This window comes from Triplophysa dalaica, chromosome 15 (assembly GCF_015846415.1).
Source record: "Triplophysa dalaica isolate WHDGS20190420 chromosome 15, ASM1584641v1, whole genome shotgun sequence".
NCBI classification, from domain to species: Eukaryota; Metazoa; Chordata; class Actinopteri; order Cypriniformes; family Nemacheilidae; genus Triplophysa; species Triplophysa dalaica.
In genome coordinates this window covers 6,533,556-6,557,074 of record NC_079556.1, presented here as the reverse complement: position 1 = coordinate 6,557,074, position 23,519 = coordinate 6,533,556, and the positions used below count along the sequence as shown (strand labels likewise).

The following is a 23,519-nucleotide window of genomic DNA, read 5'->3' as shown; positions in this document are numbered from 1 at the left end:
ACAGCTCAGGAGTTCAGCCTTAAGAGAGTAACAGGAGAGAGTGAGTGAGAGAGAGAGTGAGAGAGAGAGGGAGGCTGGAGACGGAAAAAAAGTGTTTCTGTTGTCTTGTCCTAGTCTTCTCTACGTGTTCCCCTGGGACTGTCTGATTCCTTTTTCGTCCATCGTCTACTTTTCTTCAATATCTCGGTCTGTTAAGGTAAAGAGGAAATAACAGGAGCATAAAGAGAGGGGGAGAGAGAGAAAGAGAGAGAGAGGGGCCAACAACTTTGGGATCAGCCCCAGTTCTTCGCAGTAGATTCAGATAAAGTGGCTCCAGAGAACAAAATCTTGATGCCAGCTAATCCCCATCTCACTTCTGTGCCGCTCTTCTATCTCACTTCAAGCCTCCTTGTCTTTCCTGACATCTCCTCCCTCTTACCAGCAGAAACTGACTTCCCACCTTCCCACCAAAAATCCGGGGAAAACAAATTTCCTAAAATAGCCTGCCCAGAGTTCTTTTAATGAAGTCATTTTCACCCACAAAACTATGTGAGAGTCATCTAACCATGTCTTCTCTCTTGCTTTTCTCTAGGTTGTCTCTCCTCTTGTGCTTTATTACAATCTTCTAGTAATGGCTATGTGTCATTTATATTATAGTCTTATCAATCTCCTGGCATCACCATCTCACAAAATATTTTCCAGTCGGTTAACAGGCAGGGGCATCTGTAGACCTTTCTCTCTGTGCTTGAATAATCGTCCACTTGTCTGATTTTCTGCATGCTTCCTCTCTCACTCATCCTCCATCTATCATGCATAATGACATCTTGTTGAAGGAACAGATCACCCAGAAATGAACATTTTGCCATTATTTAGTCATTTTTTAGAAGGGACTGGCTATTCTTTTCTATATTATGAAAGTAAATAGTGGTGTATTCTGTACTGCACACACTAAAAAAGTCAAGTGTGCTAAAGGATAACAGAATTGTTCATTTTTTGGGAAAACTATCACTCTGTTAAATAGTTTGGTGTCATGTCAGGTTCACTTTTACGTTCCATCAAAGTGCAGCCCTCATCTCTATCATGTTACACAAATCCACTAACGACAAAGATCAAACAATGGCCTGGTAGACAAAACAGAGACATCAGTAACCCATTGATGACACAAACATACACACACACACGTCTAGATTTTTTATCTTCTTGGGGACAAGTTGTTCTTCTAGGATTTTAAATACTGTTCACACTGTTTTTCACCTATGCCGAAACCAAACCTTCACAGAAAAAAAGAGTCGACATAAGTTGCATTAAGGTTTAAATCCGCAGGGTAACAGGGTCATACACAAACAGAAATATACACACATATAGACCGTATAGACGGTTTGAGCGGACACGCACGCTTTGCCCGAAGTTAACTTCTGGTCTGTGTTACTATTTAAATGTAAATGAATTGTATTATATTAAATAAAAACTACTCTGTTACTGATTCTTTGTTGATGACTACCTGAATTTTAGTTTGGGCCACATAACTTTTTTACGGTATATTGTTGCCGCTGAAATTGTCTATAGTAGCCTACACCTGCTATGAAATGAACACGGAAGGTAAAGACTTCTGTATATGTGGTCCTGGTAAACCTTACATTAGAAATATCACTAATTTCCGGGATATTTTTAGCCCCCAAATAAAATGTTCATTTAAAAATGTAAAAATGTAGAGATTGTACAGTATAAAAATGATGTCTAAAGAAGGTCCCTATAAACCATTGAAAACCCAACGTGTGTGTGTGATAAGGATGCCCTCTTGTCAGCTGCACTGCAGACTTCTTTATGGCAAGTTAAGTCATGGTCCTTGGGGACGAAGTGCTATAACATTTACATTAACATTTATGCATTTGGCAGACACTTTTATCCAAAGCGTCTTAGAGTGCATTTAGTCTATAAATGACTTTTTTATCATTGTGTGTTCCCTGGGATCGAACCCCCAACCTTGCGTTGATATCAGCTGAGCTACATAAGGATAAGTAGAGTGCCCTTAAGATGTGTAAGATCCAGTGATTTGGAGAATGTTGATGCTGACCGTACCAGCTGGTGACAGCAATGTAGAGATGAGCAGAAGCAAGCTAGGAGAAACACAGCCATGGCTGCCGCTGCTACCACCACTACTACCTCTATTCATATATATGCCCCACCTGAAACTGGATTTGTGGGTCCAGGTTAGGACTGTTTAGCCATCAAAGATCTCATCGTTAAAGTGGACGTCATCATTGGATCTCGATGGACAACCATAACCGTGTGTGTGTGTGCGTGTGCGGGGAAGGTAAAACACACACCAATCCCAGAAAATGCAGCAACATAGTGAGAAGTAGATGACAGGAGACAAATGGATTTACCAGACGTGCCACACACACACACACAGCGGGCTGCTGACAGGTTGTCTCTGGTGTGGAATAAACCTCACCGGGTGCCAAAACATTGAAAAACTAGTCTAACCACACACACAAATGTTTACTCTGCTACCTAATGCAGGACATACTATTCACTTCACGCGTTTTTTTATAAGATTACTTAACATGAGTACAGACTAATCTTTACCCTACACCTACAAGAGTGCTGATATTTATTGGTATCATTGGCTAGGTTAAGCAAACTGTATTAAGTTTGCTGGTGGAAAATCAAGGAAATGGTTCATTTTATAGTGGCTACACTTCCATATCCCCACAAACAAGACATTTCTGAAGATCTGAAGTGCGCCTTCCCTCGTATTCATCCATAAATCCATGCAACAGGTCATCGGCGAGTCATCGGATGCTTTTCTCTTAAGTCAAGACTGATGTAATGTGATATGTAAAAATCTCCCTTTAAAAAGGCTGTATGATTAGACATACAGTCAGAGTGGCTTGGAAGAATTTCAAAGCTACAAGAAACAGCTTGTCAGACCACAACACTATGTAAAAACAGTTTCCAAATACCCGATGGGTTCCTTCACGTACTAGGATTACCAACATTGGGTGCATTTTATAGAGCAGTCAGGGCTGTTGTGATGGATGGGCCGCCTCCCCTTGCGTCAAGACCACCCCATCTATAATCCCCCCCAAGAACCTCCTTGCACCAGTAACACCTTTACATTTCAACCCAGCTACTACATACACAGACACCACATTCCCCTCTTTTTGTATGTTTATTCTCTTTAAAATAAACACACCTCCAAGGCCTGAAGCCACGCCCACTGTCTGTCTTCGCTCATTCCTCTAGAGTTGTGTAACGCTGCCTGTCTGCATAGCCGGAAGCGGGATAATGGATGTCACGCTTCACATTAGTTCTGCCTCCCCCGTCCCTTTATTCACATGCTGGACAACTGTATCTAATCCTTTCACCTGTCTTTGAGAGCACTTCCTGCTATGAGCGTTTATTGTAAAGCTCTGTCATTTCATTTTGCCTCTCTCTCTCATTCTCTGGTTCTTGTGGTCCCTCATGGCGGAGCTTTTATCTAAAATTACCCGGAGAAAATGAGGCTAATAACTCACGTTAGACAGTGCAGAAGGCAATACTTAAGTCTTCATATGAGTTCAACCAGAGGAAGGGCTTGAAAAGAAACAATGGGGCCATAACTAAAGGGCCGACCTAAAGCAATACAAAATTACTACAAATGAGACTGTGCGTGTGTGTGTAAAGAGTGTGTATAGCTCCTGTGGGGTCTACAACTCATATCCTTGTGGTTGCAGAAGCTCTTGTACCACTCATTTGTGTCTATACTGTATACTGTCATCATGTGCTGTTCCTCTCAACAACAACTTTATTTATACTGTTCATATATATACTGTATATATATATATATATAACTGTCTCATCACTGTCGACAGTGTGCTGAATGTTTTAGACATGCTGTCACTCTTCTCTCAAAATGTTCCAAGCAAGCGGTGTGATCCATCATTCCATCAAACAGCGAAGGCTGGGACAGCCTCGTGTGCAGTCAGCGAGACTTGTTGAAAAATAAAAACTTATACCTGAAATAGCATTTTGAGATGCTGATGTCATTCATCCACGTACAGAAAGAGATGCATTGGGACCTCCTAAATATGTCACATTTATAGTAAGTGGCATCTGAGACACCGATGTCATATAAAGGCAAGGGGCAAAATAAACAGAACATTTACAGTCTACAGACTTATAAATGTATTTGCAGGTAGAATATGTTATTTAAAGGTTACTTTAATGGGGTGATAATAAAACACCCATGAGTTTAAGGACATTGAACTCAAAATGATGTAATTCTGTTTTCTGATCTTCTTATTTAGAACAAAGTGAAAAAATGACTAGATCACACGACCTTGAGTTTATTACTTTTACGAAATGTCTGTAACCGTGATATGATAAGGTCATACAGTGAGATCTCATGAAAAAAGGCATTCATGTTCTTATTAAGTGATGAATAAAAAAACTGAAACACGTGACTCATGAATTCAATTTCTAGCAATGTACATACTCTTACTCATATTAAATGTATAGTTTGAATGCACTGGATTCTTTTTTACAGAGAAAGCTAAATGTATAGATGCGATATGTATAAATATACTGCACTTACCATGAAGTGGATTGTGCCCCACTGAAAGTGGGATGGCCCGGTTGAGAGTGGGTCCGACTCCATGCATCTGCGTGTGAGTGTGGTAGTTTTTCTGCTGAATCGTGAATTTCTGGCTTTTGCTCTGATGCATTGTCATGGAAACTGGATTTTGCCCTCTGAAAGACACAAATATAGAAAAAGTTTCTATTACACCGTGTCTACACCAGATGCAGCGCGACAAGAGACAATTGAATGCATTAGAACCCATAATAATTCTACATTTTGTCGACACCGGACTACATGGACACGGTGTAATACAAATGAACAGATTCAGTAATAATGATTTATATCCTTATTAAAAAATCGTATATTTTATTTATCTATGTATACATATTGTAATTTGAGTGGTTTTCTGTTGATGAATCACTTGCTCAAGGCCATATGAAAAGCAACAGAATCCACAACATAAATAGGACTACATCATAAATCAAAGCCATTTTTATTATGTTTATCAAACACAGCTACTGTATGTCAATAATATCTGAACAAACACAGACACAGGCATGGGCTGCAACTCATGAACGAATCGATCGCGGCACATCAATAATCTGTCTTGTTTGTTTCTGATCTAACTGGTTACTAGGTTTCTGTCTAAAGTATAATTCAGAACGGATGTTGCTTAGGGAGAATATGCCTGTTTCTAAAAATAAGCAACAGTTTTCACTAACAAGTCCAACCTGACTACGAAAACTGTACGTGGATCGACGGTAAAAAATATTATCAGCTATTTCTCGAACATCTTGTAAATCAGGAGACAAAACACAATTCACAGCTGTGAGAGAACGGATGTGAAATGCAATCCATCTTTTTTATATGTCTGTTAGGTTGAAGAAAACAGAGATGCGGTTGCTTGGAAACACAGGAAATTCTGACTGCTGGGAAGACTAAATCAGGGTCAGAATCTCAGAATAACACAGCTGACTTTAGACCTTTCTTAATACAGAGGTGTAACATATAGTCTTTCCATCCTGTTCTCCTATTGGTTCATCATTAGATGGTCATTTTAGCAGTCACACACTGCAGAATGACTGCAGCCAATATTGATTTAATAACAACCAATTTGCCATAAGTGATCATGTCACACCAAGTGACCCGAGACTGACGTTTCTGATGACAAAAATCTTTGCGAAATCTGATAAAATGTGATAAATCTCTGGCAAAGTGTGAACTTTGCTTTAGACTTGTAATATGCTGTACATACACAAAAAATGAAACACTGTTTAAAGTCTAATGGAAGGCGATGGAGGAGCCAGGCAAATACACAAAATGAGAATATTTACAGGTAAAGCACAAACATAAACCTATTTCTTAGCATTTTCTTATCTTTCACACTTTTCCAGTTTGCCTCTCCGCCTTCAATTTCTCTTTTGATGCCCCCGAAGAGATCCCAAGTCTTAATGCATGTTTGTACTGTTCTTAATGGCATGCAAATGTGTTTAAATAAAAAGGGGAAATATTCTCACCCTGCAGTAATCTCTCTCCCTCTCTCTTCTCATTTAATGGCAGCAATTCTATTTCTGTGCCTTGCATGTGTACAAACAGACACAAACACTTAAAGACCAGTGAATTGCCTCAGCGTTTATAACTCTGGGCTTAAATAACAGGCACGCACATACACATGCTCACACACACGTAAACGAAAGGGTTTTGCAACTACTTTGTATTCTAATGTTCTAGGGAAGGTGAATGTCAACACAAACTTAACAACACAAGACACACACATAAGTCAAGCCCTGAGCAAGGCATAATTGAATTTGTCTGGGAAAAGCATTTAATAGCTCCCAGCAGTTCGTGTGAGCTCTCCAGACTGGAGCGAACAAAACAAGCTTCACCCAACAGTCTTGTCCCCAGCATATGAAATGTGTATATATATTTTTTCATAATATTAATAATACAATAATCACAAATAGAAAAAACTTAGTGACCTGACAAGACGCATTTCTACAATATGCAACATGACTATGGGACACACCTTATCTTCTTTAATCTCTCTCTCAACTCTTTCCAACCTGACAGGTGTCTGGAATGAGTTTACAGACAGGTCTGCGGGACTGAACCTGATGTGAGCCATGAATCTAGACTCTGATTCACTGCAAGGTTACATTTTAGACTGAAATCAAACAACACAGAAATACTGACCACCCCAGCACCTGCACAGCACTGAAACACACACATAACCAGACCACATGCAGCACCAACCACACAGACCCTCTCTAAATACATACATACATAGACACTCGAGTCAAACCACATAGACACCCACACACACCCTTTATAAATATCTACCCACCAACCACAGACACACTCAAAGTCTGTTAACATATTCAAACGCAAACCAACCACACACCAACAGATCGCGCCCCTAAAATACTCAGAACTTTGGTCCGATGAATAAGTCGCCCAGCAGCTGATTCCTGAAAGTGACCAATTAACCGGTTTATCTCCAAATCACACAAAACAACTGAAACATTTCAAATATATATCAGAAGAACGTTTCCTTTTTCGTTTCACAGAAAAAAAGTCTATTTTTAAACTTAAGAGAACCATCCCTTTAAGACCAATTATTGAACTACTTCAACCAAATTCTACAGGTAATTTCTAGACGCTCTAGAATAATCCCACCAAACTCCCACACGCACCTTTAAATGAAGACAGATAAAATATCAAATCCTTAAAACACACAATCCACACCACAATCTGTTAAGGATGGCAAAAACATACAGGATTCTGAAGTAAAGTCCAACCGTCCCAAACAGCAGCTGAGTCAGACGATTCCTATGTGTGATTCGATACGGTGTGACATAATTTGACATACGTATGTGAAATACAGCGTTAACTTGTTTTTGAATGTTCAGCAGACGATAACAAATCTGTGAATACATGCGGCGTAATGTAAATCATCACAGACTGGGTTTGTGCCCAGATGTGATCTGCGGTCTAGACCGTTTTTTTCGTTCTGTAGCTAACAGTATGTTCTATTGACAATTGAGCTCTGTTTAAGCCATACATATATTTTCCTACGGCCAATCGCAGACTATTGAATAGATTTCACCACCAAAGGGGTTAAACTACAGTACTTGTAAGTACTACAGATGGTGGTAAACTTGAAGGCAAAGCACTCTTTAGATCTCCTGTCACTTCTGCTGTCCTGTCACTAGAAATCGTATTGAATTAAAGCTTTAAAAAAAAAAAGTTTATATACACTTAAAATTCACTATCAAATATACTTTGTCCTATGACCCAGAAATACAAACAAAGCTTTAAAGCAAAGCGAAAATACTTGATGAAAAACATTTGTCCTGAGGGAAGTGTTTTAATGCATTCCTATGAAAGTGCTTTAATATCTCTTTTAATGTGAGATGTGGTCCGAAAGCAGACAGTTAGAGGCCGTTCCTCAAGGACTGTGGCCACTTTCTGAACCGTGTGGTTTGCATATAAAAACCACAATGGGCCGCATTTGCTTACAGTTTATGTAGAAACGGTCTACAACAGTGTACAGTATCTGTGCCGATTCTAATTAAGAAATCACCTGTCTGAGAACAGAATTGAACCAGTGCTTTTTAAACTTAGTAATGTTTATTTTTCCTGACATTATTCTGTGTGCAGGGAGCAGAAATATAATGAGCTGTTTATATTGAATTTTTACGATACCGGGCTGAGATTCAGGACAAATCCTGGTAATTACTGGTTTTGGAGTGTGGTGGATATGACATGCATCTCTATTCACTTCCTCCGATGAATCTATTCCAGCAATGCAATATAATAACTAGTATTGTGCAAAATCAAATAATATTTTCATTATTTACTAGTCTGTGGGCCGCCAGAATGACATTTAGTTAGTGGCTACTTATAAATGACAAAAAGAGCCCATGGAAGTGAAGAATGTTGGTAACCGAACAGCACTGGCCCCCATTCACTTCTATTTTATGGACACAAGACCAGTGCAAGTGAATGGGGGCCAGTTAACAACATTCTTCAAAATATCTTCTTTTGTGTTCTGCGGAAGAAGAAGTCATTCAGGTTTGAAATGACAAGTGGATGAGTAAATGATGAGAGAATGCATATTATTTTTTAAAACACTTTAAGATTAAATATTAATATGTAGCTTTTCTCATTGACACTGCATCTCTTAATGTCTTTCTAAATGTGAATGGCTACAGTGGTGTTTTAACAGAGATGAAACTAAGCCTCTTTTATCAGCAGGCAACTTCTAACTAGATAAACTTGTCGACATGACTAAAGGCGACTCAACGACTTTAAGCATCCATATTTATGGCTCATCCATATTTATAGTTTTCGCAGCTTTCTAAAAAATAAGGGGAAAAAACTCCAATACAATTTATAATGTTTCTTTATATTTAATATAAATTAAATTATATATAAATTTAGATGTTAAATAAATAGAGTCAATTACGAAAAGCTTTCAGTTTTTTACCTCACTTTAACTAATAGCCTAATTCTGTATATAAGAATCTTCCCGGTACAGTAGTGCTGATAAAGTCGACACAAAATCCATCATAGAGGAGATGTGTGTAAGAGAGAGAGAGATGTCAGGGAGGGCAAGAGAGAGAGAGAGAAAGAGATAAACACAAGCTCAGATTCCAGTCTCAACAAAATAGCTGGCACGACCTCGTACGCTGGCAGACGTGCCGTAATTAAATCGAAAAACCCTGGAAGATTTTTTTTCTTTCTCCCTCTCGATTCATTCGATTGAATCCAAGCAGCTATAGCGGTCTGAATGGCTGTGATCCCCAGCTGGAAATAGTGTTTATTTTGACAGAAATAGGAAAATACAGAGAGGAATTTTCTACAAAACTTTTCTTTACATGTCCATGTACAATACGTCCTTCCCTTTTTCTGTGTTCATCCTTCTTTGATATCAACAACCTGCGCATCTCAGTTTTCCATTTCCTTCTGACCCCTTTGCCTATTCTTCTTCTACGTCCACTCTTATCCTCCTGTTACTCCCAGAATCTGGCAGGCTCCGCTGTGATTCCTCCCTCACGTTCAACGGCTAGACGTTACACATCTTTTTCTTCTAATGAACCCAGTCACCCATATCAGGATGATTTCACTCTCTTCTGTACCAAGCATCTCGGCTCTTTATCAGACACAGTGGGGTTCAAAGGTCCACATTGAAGATATATGATTCAATATTAAACACCTAGGTCACATATCATGAATAAATTTGTGACCGTCTTCTACTGAAGCAACAAAATGCTATCTGGGCCATTCTCAAAACACGCAGCAAAACATAAATCATCAAGTTTGGCAGAAGTGCATGCCAACTTACAGTAAGTACAAAATGAGAAGTATTAATAGATGGTAGAAATGAGATGAATGAATTAGAAGGCTTCTAAACCTCGCAGTATATCAATATGAGTTACTAAAATTACAGTTAATAATAAAAGTGATGAACAACACTTATGCTGTACATTCAGTTAAAAGCAGAATATGCACACACTAACTTTGTTAAATGTCAATAAATTTGAAAACATAATGAACGTAAAATGATCTTCCAGACTAATGAAATCACTTAAGCCACCAGCTTTTAAAATAAAACATTTAGGATCCAAATTACTTTTTTCAGATGCACTGTTCATCTTGACTGTCCATGCTCACATTTAAGGGATCAAAAATGAAAATTCCTCCATCATTATCTCCCTCTTATGTCATTCCAAACCTTCATGACTTTCTTTCTTTAGGATAACACCAAAGAAATGACTTGCGTAGTACAAACACAAAACCACTGCCACCATGATGCTAATTTCTTACAGTGTTCTGACTGTGCGGCCAAAAAATTGGACTTCAGATCTTCTGGCCATCTTTCAACCTCATCAGCAGCACATGGCAAAAATCCCTCTGTAGCGCACACTGGAATTTAAAGTCATTAGGCTCTTGATGGGATAACAGCTTTCCAGGACCCCTCCTGTCCTTTCCGCTCTCCGTCAGCCGGACAACCCACACTTATCCACAGATGAGGGTGGCACCTCATTACACGGGTGTAACCTCGATATGACTGACACTTCAAAGTCCTGCCAGCGATGAGAGAAGCAGCAACAATGAACTCCAGAAGTCCGTGATTGACAGGAGTTACACAGCCAGGTGTGTGTTTATGGCACTGATCTGTTATGGGTGGGTTTCTGGAGCTGAAGGCTAGTGGTTACGTCATGCTATGATGAAGCCAATATGTGTTATACATGAGGCTGACACGTACACTCTTCAATATAAAGGTGCTTAAAAAGTTCTTCACAGCGATGCCATAGAAGAACCATTTTTGGTTCCACGAAGAACTACCTCTTTTTAACTTTATTATCATTTGAGGAGCCTTTTGTAAAGCAGAAAGGATCTTCAGATGTTAAAGGTTCTTTATGGAATTCTTCTATGGCTTCGATGAACATTTTTTTAAGAGTGTACAGGGAGAATCGGTTAGCTGTGAGTTTAACTAGACAAAAAGCTCAATAAAAGGTATTTGAAAATATTTTGGCCTAAAAAACTTAAGAACCACTGCTGTTAAGGGATCATTGCAGTCAACTCAGACTTTTCATCCAAAACAGATTTTTATAAAGACCAACGTCTCAATGCTCAACTTACACAGAGGTCAAGTGTGAATTCAAAACTGCCAACAAGAGATATTTTAAAATGCCAAATCAACAGAGAAAAATCCTCATAGCACAAATAAACCACAGCTCGGCGTAACATCCAACATTAAACACCTTAAATCACTTTAGTCAAATATTAGGATCGCAGTAAAATACAGTGTGCCACACAGTTTAGCCAAACTCAAACCAGCACTCGGCATTGTTCCAGACTCAGAAAATAAAACATTAACAGAAAATGGTGTGTAATATCTCTCCTAAAGCTCCCAGGGCCCGGTCTCGTCTTTCTAAGACCAGTCGGGTTGGACCTGTGCCTGGATCAGGTCACACAACCCAAATTCACTTCAACTATAAATCTAATACTTCTTGTCACTATAACACCAATATAAGAGTGTGTTTTTGGTCAAGGGACTCTGCAAATTCAATTCTGTATCATGTTCATTTTTAAAGTCTATAAAATCAAATCTGCTATAGCAGAGATTTTTTTCAGACAACAGTTAAAACTGAACCTATCACACCTGTTAAGTCATACATGATACCTTACTGATTCTTTTTTAACTTCATCAGGTTTTACTAAAATAATACAATTCTGATTAAATATTTTGTACTGAACCTCGTATGTAACTGAAGAGTGAAGTATATGGCTATGGGTGGTTTGTTTATTCCTAAACGCTTGGTTCACAATATGCAAAAGCGTTTGTACTTCTGTGCATGTGGGTTTTACAATTTTTGAGATTTTTATTTTACTGACCTGTTTCGATGACACACAACGGAACCATAGCGTCACTACACTAAACCCACACAAATGACTCACAGCTGCCGGTCAAAGTCACATCAACAAATCATTCAATCTGAGCTTCGATAAACCCTTTACTCAGACTTTCTGTTTTGGAAGAAACCAGACTCATATTTGAAAACTATGAAAAATGTGTATTTATTTTGTATATAAATGTGTTTATAGATAACTGCTTCCATCTCTTACAATGGCAACCAGCAAGCTGTAATAAATTGGTTAAAGCAAACCAAGATGGTGACAATATATCACAAACTAACCAATTTTTAAGATTTGTTGTGAAAGTTTTATACTTGCATACCAAAAAAGCATGTCCGGATCACAAGGATCAGCAAGGATCACAGCAATGACATCATAAATCACTGTCATTTTATTTTTCTCACCACATTGGCAATAGATTTTTCCTTTTTTATTATACTTTTCTCGTAACATATTGGTGTCTTAAACTGCAAAACATAAATTCAATCCCATATCCTGAAGATACAGCAGAACTGACAATAAAGTTGACTTTGACATACTTTAAAGAAGCAAAACTATGTGCCGTTAAAGCAAATATTCTGAATATTATATGACATAGTGAAAACATGTTCTAATTTCACATCTGCACTTTTTCATTTCGATTTTCCCTGAAATGTTTCTGGTTTAATAGATGTTAAGATTTTATTTCAAATTTTTTGTTGTAAACATGCATTTGGAGTTTATTGACTACAATGCACCATGTAATTTAGTATAATTAAATACTGTTAAAGGAACAGTTCAACCAAAAATGAAAATCCTGTCTTAATTCCCTCAAGTTATTCCAAATCTGTATACATTTCAAAGAAGATATTTTGAAAGAAGCAAACAGTTCTGGGGCACTTTTGACTACCAGTGTCATTTTCCTACTATGGTAGTCAATGATGGTCAAGAACTGTTTGGTTAAAAGAATACTTCCAAATATCTTAATAAAGATTTGGAACAACTCAAGGATAAATACATGATGAAAGAATTTGTATTTTAACTGTCCCTTCAATATTACTTTGAAATGTTAAGTAAGATGTTTTTCTGCAGTGGAGATGAATAGGGGGTTTCTGGAGGGAAACCTACTGTACCTCCTACTTGCACACAATAAACCCTCTAGAAACCCACAGAAGCCTTTAAGAACAGGTCTGGTAACAATTACAAACCAACCTCTGACACAAAATGCATGTCTGCCCAGGCACATTAACTGCTTTCATTAATATATCAAGCAGAAATCATCAATATCCTGCCCCGCCACAGTATTCCGGCTTTTCCTGGAGGCTGGAACCAACACGGGGGTGATTCTGTGGCTTATGCTCGCCTCCCCTAACTACATGACTGCCCCACATCTGATGAAAAGTGAGATTTTGACTCTGTGTCTACAGTCAGTCCAAAGCGCTCAGATAGAAAGAAAGCCACACTGTGGCTGTGTCCAATACGATTGTGAACTTTCCAGCCATCAAAAGCTATGGCAGTCACAACAATCCTTAAGCCAGCCACTAAACCCCACTGAGAAAAACACAGGGCTCGAGGGAGGTTTAGTCAGCCAGTGAAAAGATTCTCAAAAAAGGGCAAACACAAATAAAAGAAAAATAAGGCTCACATCAAGAGCTCTATCTGATTTGGTGGGAGTTGTGTAAGAATAAATTTCAGTAAGCCAGAGTTAGGAGCAGAAAGGTTTTTCTCTAAACAGACCCAGACTGAGAAGAAGCGCAATGGGGGGTATAAAATGGGCAAAGATCTTAAACATCTGTGGGACTGGTGTCTGCCAATAATATTGAAAATAATACAAGGAGAAAGGTGACAGAACATACGGAATCTAGGTCCAAAATGCACCTAGACACTTACTAGCAAACACTTGCTTTGCTTTACTGTGCAAAATTAAATAAGTTAGCAACCACATTGGTATGTGCATTTGCATTAACTGTTCAAAGACATTTGCCTTTGTTCCAAGTACAAAATTAGAAATGCTTTGCCCCGTGAATTACTGATGATGACATTTAGCCTCAACATAGTCATAAAACCATATGAACCCTAACACAGTATTACAAGAGCAGGATGTTAGAAATGACTGAATGCAACAGTCACACTCACTGTGGTTGGTAAGGGATGGGTCCATTAGGTGGCTTCATGGGCAACGTCATATGTCCCACGCTGGTGCCGGGCAATGGTAATGGCACTTGACCTTGGCCCTGTGGGAATCTCTGCTGAGGAATGGGTCGCTGGGGAATGACATTATGACCGTTGCTGTATCCATTTTTATGACTGCCGTTTGGAAGTCCACCTTTTGTGTGTCCGTTCAGTGGTCCGGTTGGATGAGAGGATGGGGAGAGAGTGGTCTGTTCGCAGGACTTTCCTTTAGATCCTGGCTTACACACACACATGTGGGGCCGCAAGCACATTCCTCCATTTTTACACTGGGGCGAGCAATTAGCTGTAAATAAAGGAAAGGTAATTTAGTGAAACTGTCACAAAAATACACAAGCACACATAATAACAGAGTTTAAATGTGTATTTTTTGTTGGATCTATTGACAGAAATGCAATATAATATACATAACTGTGTTTTGTGTATAAAGACCTTACGTTATAAAGCGTTTTGTTTTCATTATCTTAGAATGAGCCATTTCTATCTACATACACCACGGGTCCCCTTACATGAAATTCGTCCCTTAACGGACAAACTGATGGCAATGAAGCGAAAACATGATGACATCTTAGTCCTGTTACAGCCACTATAGTGCTTTCGAATGGGAGGGGTTCTAGATGCTGCTAAATTTCCTACACTGGACTAGACACTGGAATAACTTGCATTATTGCATTAAGTCAATTTGTTCACTTTTTGGCCATTGTTCAACACAGAATAACAACACATTGGAGGGCACAAATGTTATCTGCATGAATTATGGAAGAGAAACAGAGCAAAAGAGACAAAAAGGCAGAGAGAGCGAGAGCGAGAAAATGAACGGATATCAGGGTGTTGACTTGTGGTCTGTAATTACATAATTGAGGAGAAGGAACAAGGCTGTCATTTTTCAACTACAAAGAGCGGCCTAAGATCCACCACGGCCAACATGCAAGAGCTCCCTAACATCCACAAAGACACTCAAAATCCCACCAGCTTACTGCTGTTCATCAGCACAATTACAGTTGTTCACATGCAGCGAGTGCTGAATGAATCCGAGCCAAACTTAAGGACGGGGCTCCTTTAAACTCATCTCACCGACAATCCTTATGACATCAGAGTGAACGGCAGCTGCTCTGTTAACACAAACTACACGAAGACAAACTGCAACACACTGTCATCTCACAATCCTCTTCATCTCCCGCAGACCTGGTGGTCAAGACTTCAGAGAACAAGTGGGTGTTTAGATTTCGAAGATAAACAATAAAGCTCTTTTAAAAATCACACAAACATCTAGCTGAGCAAAACTGTGGAAAAATACTTAAACACACATTCCTTGGCATGAAAGGAAGAGGGATTACATCAAATATGACATCATTAAAAACCACTCCCCCTGGTTTGTGGAGTTTTCGTTTCAGTTGACGTGACTCACAGTGGGGGATTTCTGTTTTCTTTTCCACCCGCACTAGGTTTTCCTCTTTTTTCCCTGATCCTCGTTACATTTCGGGGAATCTGGAGGCCCTCCGAAACAAGAGTACAAGGCTATGGTTCATTTTCATATCATGCATACCCTCAACCCCCCCACAGAATTTAAAGTGACATTTACGCAACCCCATGCCATTTTACATACAGTAAAGTGCTGCTTTAAAGGAAAAGTACAGTAAAGATGTTAATTTTGTCATCACTAATTCACTAATTCCAATTTAATTTTATTATTTGATCAAAAGCATCTATTTACAAACTGAATATATTTCAACTGATATATCAGACCTCACACAGAGCTATCATATGGTTTCATATGTGGAAAATAGTATATGGACTATATTTATGAAGCTTTTCTGTCTTCTAGACAGCGACTGGTCACTATTTGTTTTCATTGTATGAAAAGAACAGTGTAAAGTAAATGATTACAGAATTGTGGGTTGAACTATTCCCTTAAATGACACCTAACGCTTAGCAGAGACAGACGGCAGCTATTGTACACGGCATCGCCTGGCAGAAATATGTATCTTTCTTCCCTTTTTGTAAGAACCGACATCATGTCAACTCTCATTTAGAAATATCTGCTTTCAGGGAGGCTTGGCCAACACAGATTTCCGTCAGCTATGGAAATGCCCTGCCAGCAACGCATTATACAACAACTAAACCAAATGACTTTTCCACTGATAGCAAGCACCATTTTCACAAACAGACGCAGCATCAACAGAAAGGAAATTGAATTTAGGATCTAGACTTTGACCTAGATTTAAATTCGATGTTGAGAAAGCTAACAAAAATCCACTATCATCTTCACACACTAGGCCTTAATACTGTAGATTTCTATGCGTTGGCATGCCTTTTGCATTTTGCAAGTGTTCTGAATATCTACCCATCTCTAAAACTTTAGGTTGTCACAAGTGTTGGCAGAACTGTAGGCTATAGTGCGATGTGAAAGTTAAATGTGCCATTTAACATCTCTTCAAATCTCCCTCCTAACTAAACTGCAGCACAGAGCCTGAGAAAGGAGTTAGGCCAAGAAAACCTTGAAAGATATGGCGAGGGTAGGAAAGACAGATAAATAAAGAGAGAAAACAAAAGGAAAATAAAGAGGGTGATCCTGATTCCTGCTGACTCAGATGTTCAGGCTGTGGGGAGCAATGCCGGGTAATTCCAACGTATCCAGCTTCTTATTAGTTTTATCCGTCGAGTCAATATTGAAATGTGTGTTAAATGTGTTGCGTCATACCCTCGGCGTGTTCAGCCGAAAGGTCAATAAGCCCATTTCGGTCCGCTAGTATTTCACAGCGGACACAGAGCCAATTAAAGTCGACCATTTCTCTTCTCGGGTTTATGCATGTTACACATCTAAAAGCTGATTCGAAGGAATCTGTGCACTGCAGATTTGTCCCACAGCTCTTACTCCTTAAAGCCGGTCAACACTGATGGTGTTGCTTAGAAATTGCTTAGAAACAATGCCGTGACCATTACCAATACCAATATCAGAGTCTCCTCAGATAACTGAAACTAAAGCATAAAACTCCTCTCACAATTATGCCATAAAGGAACAATAAACCTTTTTATTAAATTAAATTCTACCAAGTTACAGCAAAATTCCTGATGATTGAAGCCTGTATTAGAATTTCACATCCACATTTGCTTTATTCTTCCTAAACCTTTGTAAAGTGCAGACTATTCACATCCTCAACCTGGTCACCTGTTTTTGCAAATCTAGGACACATTTACAGTACAGATCGCCAGGAAAATCATATCTGTCTCTTTGCTGCGCCGTGGAGCACAGGTGAAATATTTCCGAATTGTATTTATCTGGCGAGGGATGTGGATTGAGGCAAGACACAGACCGAGCAATCTTTCAGTAATGGAGATCAGCAGTGAGCTGTGCTATAACACACCCCTGAGCTCAGGAATAACAAATACTTCAAATGAGCTACATGAGAAATAAAGCCTTGGACACATCAGCATAAATTGGTATTTTTTCCTGTTTTGCTGTCTCTGCTATGGAAACAGATAATTTGTTATGGAGTTTTTTTATTTCATAGGCACCTATACCACAACCAAACTGGCTGGTTGGTTGTAGTTGGTAATGGGGGAAGGACATTGACAAAAATCAAAATATGACTTTGACATGTCAATTCGTACGTAGAAGAAAATCTATACATTTTATGTATAGGCCTATGTGTATTCTAAAGCGCTTTAGTGCACTACCATATACATCACAGTGTGTAAACATGGAAGTTTTGATTACAGAGAGGTTGAAAGTTAATAATCATGAACAGAAGGTCACAAAATACAGACTTCCAGAAAGTGTGGCCACAGCCAGAATGTTCTCCTCATTTTAGCATCCACCAGGTCTTTGTCAGCAAAACAATCTTCCATTGTACTAACAAATTAAATTACCGACTCCCTCAAACCAAATTGCTCTGACTGTTTCCTGATGATCTCAACCCAATAACAGGAAAGTCTGAGAGACATTTGAATGCACATCACATGGTGAATGAAAGCACGAAAAAACACACTAAATCCTGAGGGAACAGAGATTAACAAGGCAGCAGTCATTCTGCAGACTGAACCGAGCTCACTTTGTGACCTCCATTCATATGAGCACTTGTGAATTCCATTTAAAAGTTTGCTTGTTTTTAACAGACACACTCAGTTCTGTTATTCAGACGCCTAGAAAATGGCGAGGCACTAAAAAATCAACAACATATAATATCAGAAGCTTTCAGAGGTGCTGCTGTACTGATCTTCAGGTCTCATTGTATTTATTTATAGAAAAAGACAAGCCAAAATGAACAAGACTACCACTCCTCCTGTTCCAAGATAAAGTATTAAGTGTAATATCCTGCTGGTTAAATAAGAAAAGAAGGTCAATATCACAGCATCCCTCTGCACCATGCAATATTAAGACAAAGAACTTATCTGAATGACTGACAGTCAAGATAAATCTAGATAAAAGACTTTTTCTTAGAGAAAGCCATTTTATCTATTCAAGACATTTCTGTTTGTTAGAACTTTCAGATTGAGGCGAACATTAAAACCTGAGAAGTCAAACCCCATTAAACATTAAGCAGACAAATTTATGATCCAGTCTACATTCTGAGACAGTCTAAAGATGGGTGAGGTTCTAAAACACAAATGGAGAGGAAGAAATACAGAGATAGGGAGAGGTACTGATCACTACCTGGAGGATTCTCATTCTTGCCCCAAATTAAACTATATTACCAATGAAACTATGAGCACAACCAGGAGATTCTAAAATTTGCTTAATATAATCAATTATATGACCTATTAAACTACAAATGCTTGACATGGGATAAATCCTCGCTGCCTTGATCCTTTCCAACAGACAACATATGTTCCGTTACGAGATGCTTCTTTAGCCCTAAAGGTTGATGCTGACAATGTAGAAGAAATACTGGATTTTGTAGGTTTAGGAGAGTAACGTTTAACAAATGCACATCGAGGTTGGCATTGCAAAATATAAAAACAGTATTTTAGTTCTGCCCCTCAATAAAATCTGTCATGAATTCCTCCCCCTTAAATTGTTCCAAATCTGCATAATAAATTTGGTTGAACACAAAGAAAGATATTTGAAAGAATGTAAGCAGCTGAGGGGGCACTTAAAATGAATAAAATAGTAGAAAGAATGATCGTATCATTTGTTTTTGATTGTCAGACACAAAAGACAATTTAGGAGAAAACAAACAGAAATTGAATTTAGGAATACAAAACATTTCTGGGGCACCTTTGACAAGAATTTAAATGGTAGAAAATGGTGCCCCAGAAATCTCAGTTCCTAACATTCTTCCAAATATCTTTCTTTGTGTTTAACAGAACAAAGACATGTTTACAGGTTTGGAACAACTTGAAGGTGAATAATTCATGACAGAATTTTCATTTTTGGGTGAAATATCCCTTTAAAGACTTTGTTATACATAACAACTTACAAGCGATATAACCCAGCCTGCCATTGTACAGCTGCGAAAAATCCCTGGTGTTCTCTGAAATGTTAAAGAATCTTCCCTTATCCACATTCAATGTTTGCTTCAAGGTCTTCCATTAAAAATGTTCTGTGCTTTCAGGTCTCTCGCTGCGCGCCTGACATCAAATGCACCAGTTAGAGATGCCTCTTGTGAAAATAAAAGAGCTGGCTGTGGGAGAAATGCAGTGCTCCGGGCCAGAAGCCCTGCAGAGTGATTCCTCTGCCCGTGTAAACAGGGGCTCTCTTTCTGTAAACAGGGATTTCTCTCTTTTTCTACCTCCCTCGCTACACCAGTAAAAATGTACATATGATGTTTGGTGCTGAACTCCAAGACAACACACTTTGTCAAAATGTACCAGACATTCAAGACACAATCTTGGAGGCGCCGTATACCCTACTCACGAAAGTCCATTCATCATTCCCAAAAAACAAGGGGAAGGAAGAAGTAATTTCACATTAGATGGGGATGTAGATGCAATATTGCTCATTCAAGATGCGTGAAAAGGTGGGAATTTCTGCTGGAGGTGAAACTCAGACGTTGCTTGGAGGTGCAGTTTCCTTGGTAGTCTTCATGTGCACACACACACAAACGGTGTCGAGTTTTTATATAACCTGCTGGCAGAAACACACAGGCTCTTGAGAAATGAATCCAGCTTTCTTGCAGGATCCGGATATAGGTTATCAGACTCTCTCAAGCCCTCCTTTCTCATTCTATTCGCACCGATCTCACTGCCAGGGTTCCAGTCTTAGACTCAAGTTCAGTTTCTTTTGTGTTTTCTATTGCTGTCACTGACTGATTCTTTCACTATTCCCTATATAGCGAATGACATTTGAGACCACTGTATGGGGAAGAAGTGAATGAAAATGAGTGAACGATTTCAGGCACCGACGTATAACTTGCGTCTGACAGAATTGTCGCGGACATTCGACATAACAGTTATATTTCACCGTGTGGCTTCAGGGACTACTTAATAAAATGGTAAAGTAAATTTTTACCTTATTTGCCACTTTTTTAATATTTTTTTAATAAAGAGACCGAAACAACTGTTTTGCACGTTTATTTACTTTCAAGTTTTATTCCGTTGAATAAAATGATTTAATAAATTTCAAATAAAGCACCACTGTCTGTAACATTCATTTAATCGGTTTATTCTCAAAAACACGAAAGTCACTCTCAACAAGAACGAACACAATAAACAAGCCTTCGTGGCATTAACGGTCACATCTCCTCCAGCTGATTCTAATCAAGCGCCAGTCATGTGTTGTATCATGGGAAATAGTGAGTGAGCGAGTGTACACATCGAATGTACACCCAAAATCAGAGTGCATTGTAGGTAAAATGTAGGGAATACAAGTTTCGGACACCACAACAAAATGGTGGGCCCCTAATAAAGTACACTATATAGGAGATAGGGAGCAGTTTCAGACACAGCCTATAATTACATTGCAACTTCTGTTAAACACCCGTGACCTTTTTCTTTCTTCTGCTATATCATATCCATCCCAGACCCAGTTCTGACACCAGTCACAGGTGGGCAATTCAGCTGTCTGTCCTGCTGTTTATGAAGGACACCATTAAACTTGTCTGCTTATGTGTTGCGTTTTACCACAGCAAATGTTTCTGGGGAAGAAACCTCCTAACTCCTAACATAGGCCTAACGTATTGGCTTCAAGGATCACTTCACCCAAAAAAGATCCTGTCTTTATTCACTCACCCAGTTGTTCCAAATCTGTATACATGTCTTTGTTCTGTTGAACACAGAGAAAGATATTTGGAAGAATGTCTGTAATCAAACAGTTCTTGGCCACCATTGACTACCACGTTAGGAAAAATTGCTTTATAAATGTCTGTATCCTGTTGATTACAAAAGAAGATATTTTGAAGAATGTAGGAAAGCAAATAGTTCTGAGGCACTTTTGACAACCATTGTGATTTTTTCGTACTATTGTAGTCAATGGTAGCCAAGAACTCTTTGGTTACAAGCATTCTTCCAAATATCTTTATCTGTGTTCATCAGAAGAAAGACATTTATACAGATTTGGAACAACTAAGTGTTAGAAGAACCCAGATAAGCATGCAGCACAAACACCAGAGAGGATCAGAGCACATGCACATTTAAAAACAGTCATAACTCACGTTTGGTACAGCGCTGAGATCCGGGTGTCTTGCTCCAACCGACACAGCACTGCCCCCCACAGACGTTCACTCTGCAACGACATTAAGAGTCACGCTCGCACACAAATCCGATGGACCTACTAACCTTACTGTAACCCCCCGGTCAATCTCCTCGCCCACCCACCCAGTGGTTTCTGATGCAAGTCTGCTCTCACAGGAGGGCCCGGAGCCAATGTCGGTTGAGGCTCCAACATAATCAGACGTCTTATTCCCACTGTGCTATTTCATACTGTACTTCACCACAAAGTGAGAGGAATTGTTCCAAAGCACGGATTATATTAAGAAATACTGTGCGGGATACACTCAGGACTCTGTGTGATCGGTGGAAATGTGGAAAAACCTTTGTGAATGGCCCGCGCTTATAATGTTTAAGGGCCATTGGGTTCACTGATGCAGGAGCCAGTAGCTTACATTTGAACTGGCTCGGTGCGATTACTGAAACAACAGATGTAACTGTGTTGTTGAATTATGAAAGGATTTGACTTTATGATGACTATTGACTGTATCAGATTTAGTACTGCTATACAGAACACTGTCAAAGCAAGGAATGAAACTCTGAATTGGGCACGCTGAGGAATGTCAACTTTGGTGACACTTTACAGTGTTATTGTTAGTTCAGTCATAATGTTTAACTAATATAAATACACATTGCATTATTATTATTAGCAAGTCATTGTGTTAAGTGTTTAACACCCGCTGTGAAAATCAACCATGTTTTCATTATAGTAGAACTACTGGTTGTTGAACACATCATGGTTGAACTTTACAGTAAGAGTATAAATGTGTGGTTACTACGGTCTTACCCTGAAACTTTCATATGATGGCTGGTTGTGTGCCGGACGGGCTGCGTGTCCTGACGGATGGGAATGCTCGGGATCGACTGGTGACCCGTTCTTCTGGTCCGGACCTGTCCGCCGAAGTTGGCTTTGAGTTGTACATTGTACGAGTGCGGTTGTCCAGACGCTCCAGAGAACGATGAAATGGAGCTCACGTGAACTCGATCGGTCCGGCTCGGCCCCGGTTGAAACACGTAGAGTCTCCTAACACCGCTCTGATCCGCCGAAAGCAAAGCCGGAGAGATCAATAACGCCAAGATTATGTCCCATATGAGTACAGCCATATCCATTAGAAGTCAAAGTGTTGGAGAAGTTTGACACTGCGTTGAGTCAGCGGTTTAAATACACACTGTACATATAAATTATAAGACTATAATATAGAAAAATAAACTATAGACTAACTGCAGCTTGACTCTGTCGCGTGTTAAAACGTTGTTCGCCTTTGCGCGCTGTCATCTATTCGCCACAAGATTGCACTTGGAGAAAAACATAACTTACAAGAGAAAATATTGTGTAAAAGAAAGTCCCAAAGCACCAAACGGAAAACGGGAGAAACCGGAGTCAACGCGGCTTTTGTTCTCCGCGGAGAGTGCTCGCGTGCGCAAGATTGAAGTTTGAAAACTCCGTGTAAAGTTTCAGCGCGCGCGAGCGTGAGTGTGCAAGGGCAGGAGTTTGTGCTCGAGCTTCATACAGTCCGTCTCTTGTAGACATGACGTCAGGAATGAAGCTCTTATTGGATCACACATGTGGGGCTAAACCCCCAAAAAAGTCCAAAAAGAACTGTGCAAACACATGTATTTGGGGGCGCAGGTCATTTGCAAAAATGTCAGATGTCTGGTGGTTATTTGCCCAGATGGAGTAAGATCACTGTTATAACGCATCAAAACCCAAACCTGTTTTGCACCACACATTGGT

General features: G+C 39.3%; 1 protein-coding gene across 2 annotated transcripts in view; it reads right to left on the bottom strand.

Moving 5' to 3' along the window:
• ltbp1 (latent transforming growth factor beta binding protein 1) overlaps positions 1–23,258 on the bottom strand; it is a 60,179-nt gene extending 36,921 nt beyond the window's left edge. For both annotated transcript variants that reach the window (XM_056767724.1, XM_056767726.1), the window contains exons 1-4: positions 22,572–23,258; positions 21,730–21,800; positions 14,084–14,423; positions 4,559–4,713 (exon numbers count right to left, since the gene is read on the bottom strand). In XM_056767724.1, the coding sequence (XP_056623702.1) occupies positions 4,559–4,713; positions 14,084–14,423; positions 21,730–21,800; positions 22,572–22,894 (889 nt within the window). In that variant the 5' untranslated portion in view covers positions 22,895–23,258. The remainder of the gene's footprint in view (positions 1–4,558; positions 4,714–14,083; positions 14,424–21,729; positions 21,801–22,571) is intronic.
• Positions 23,259–23,519: the final 261 nt, after the last annotated feature.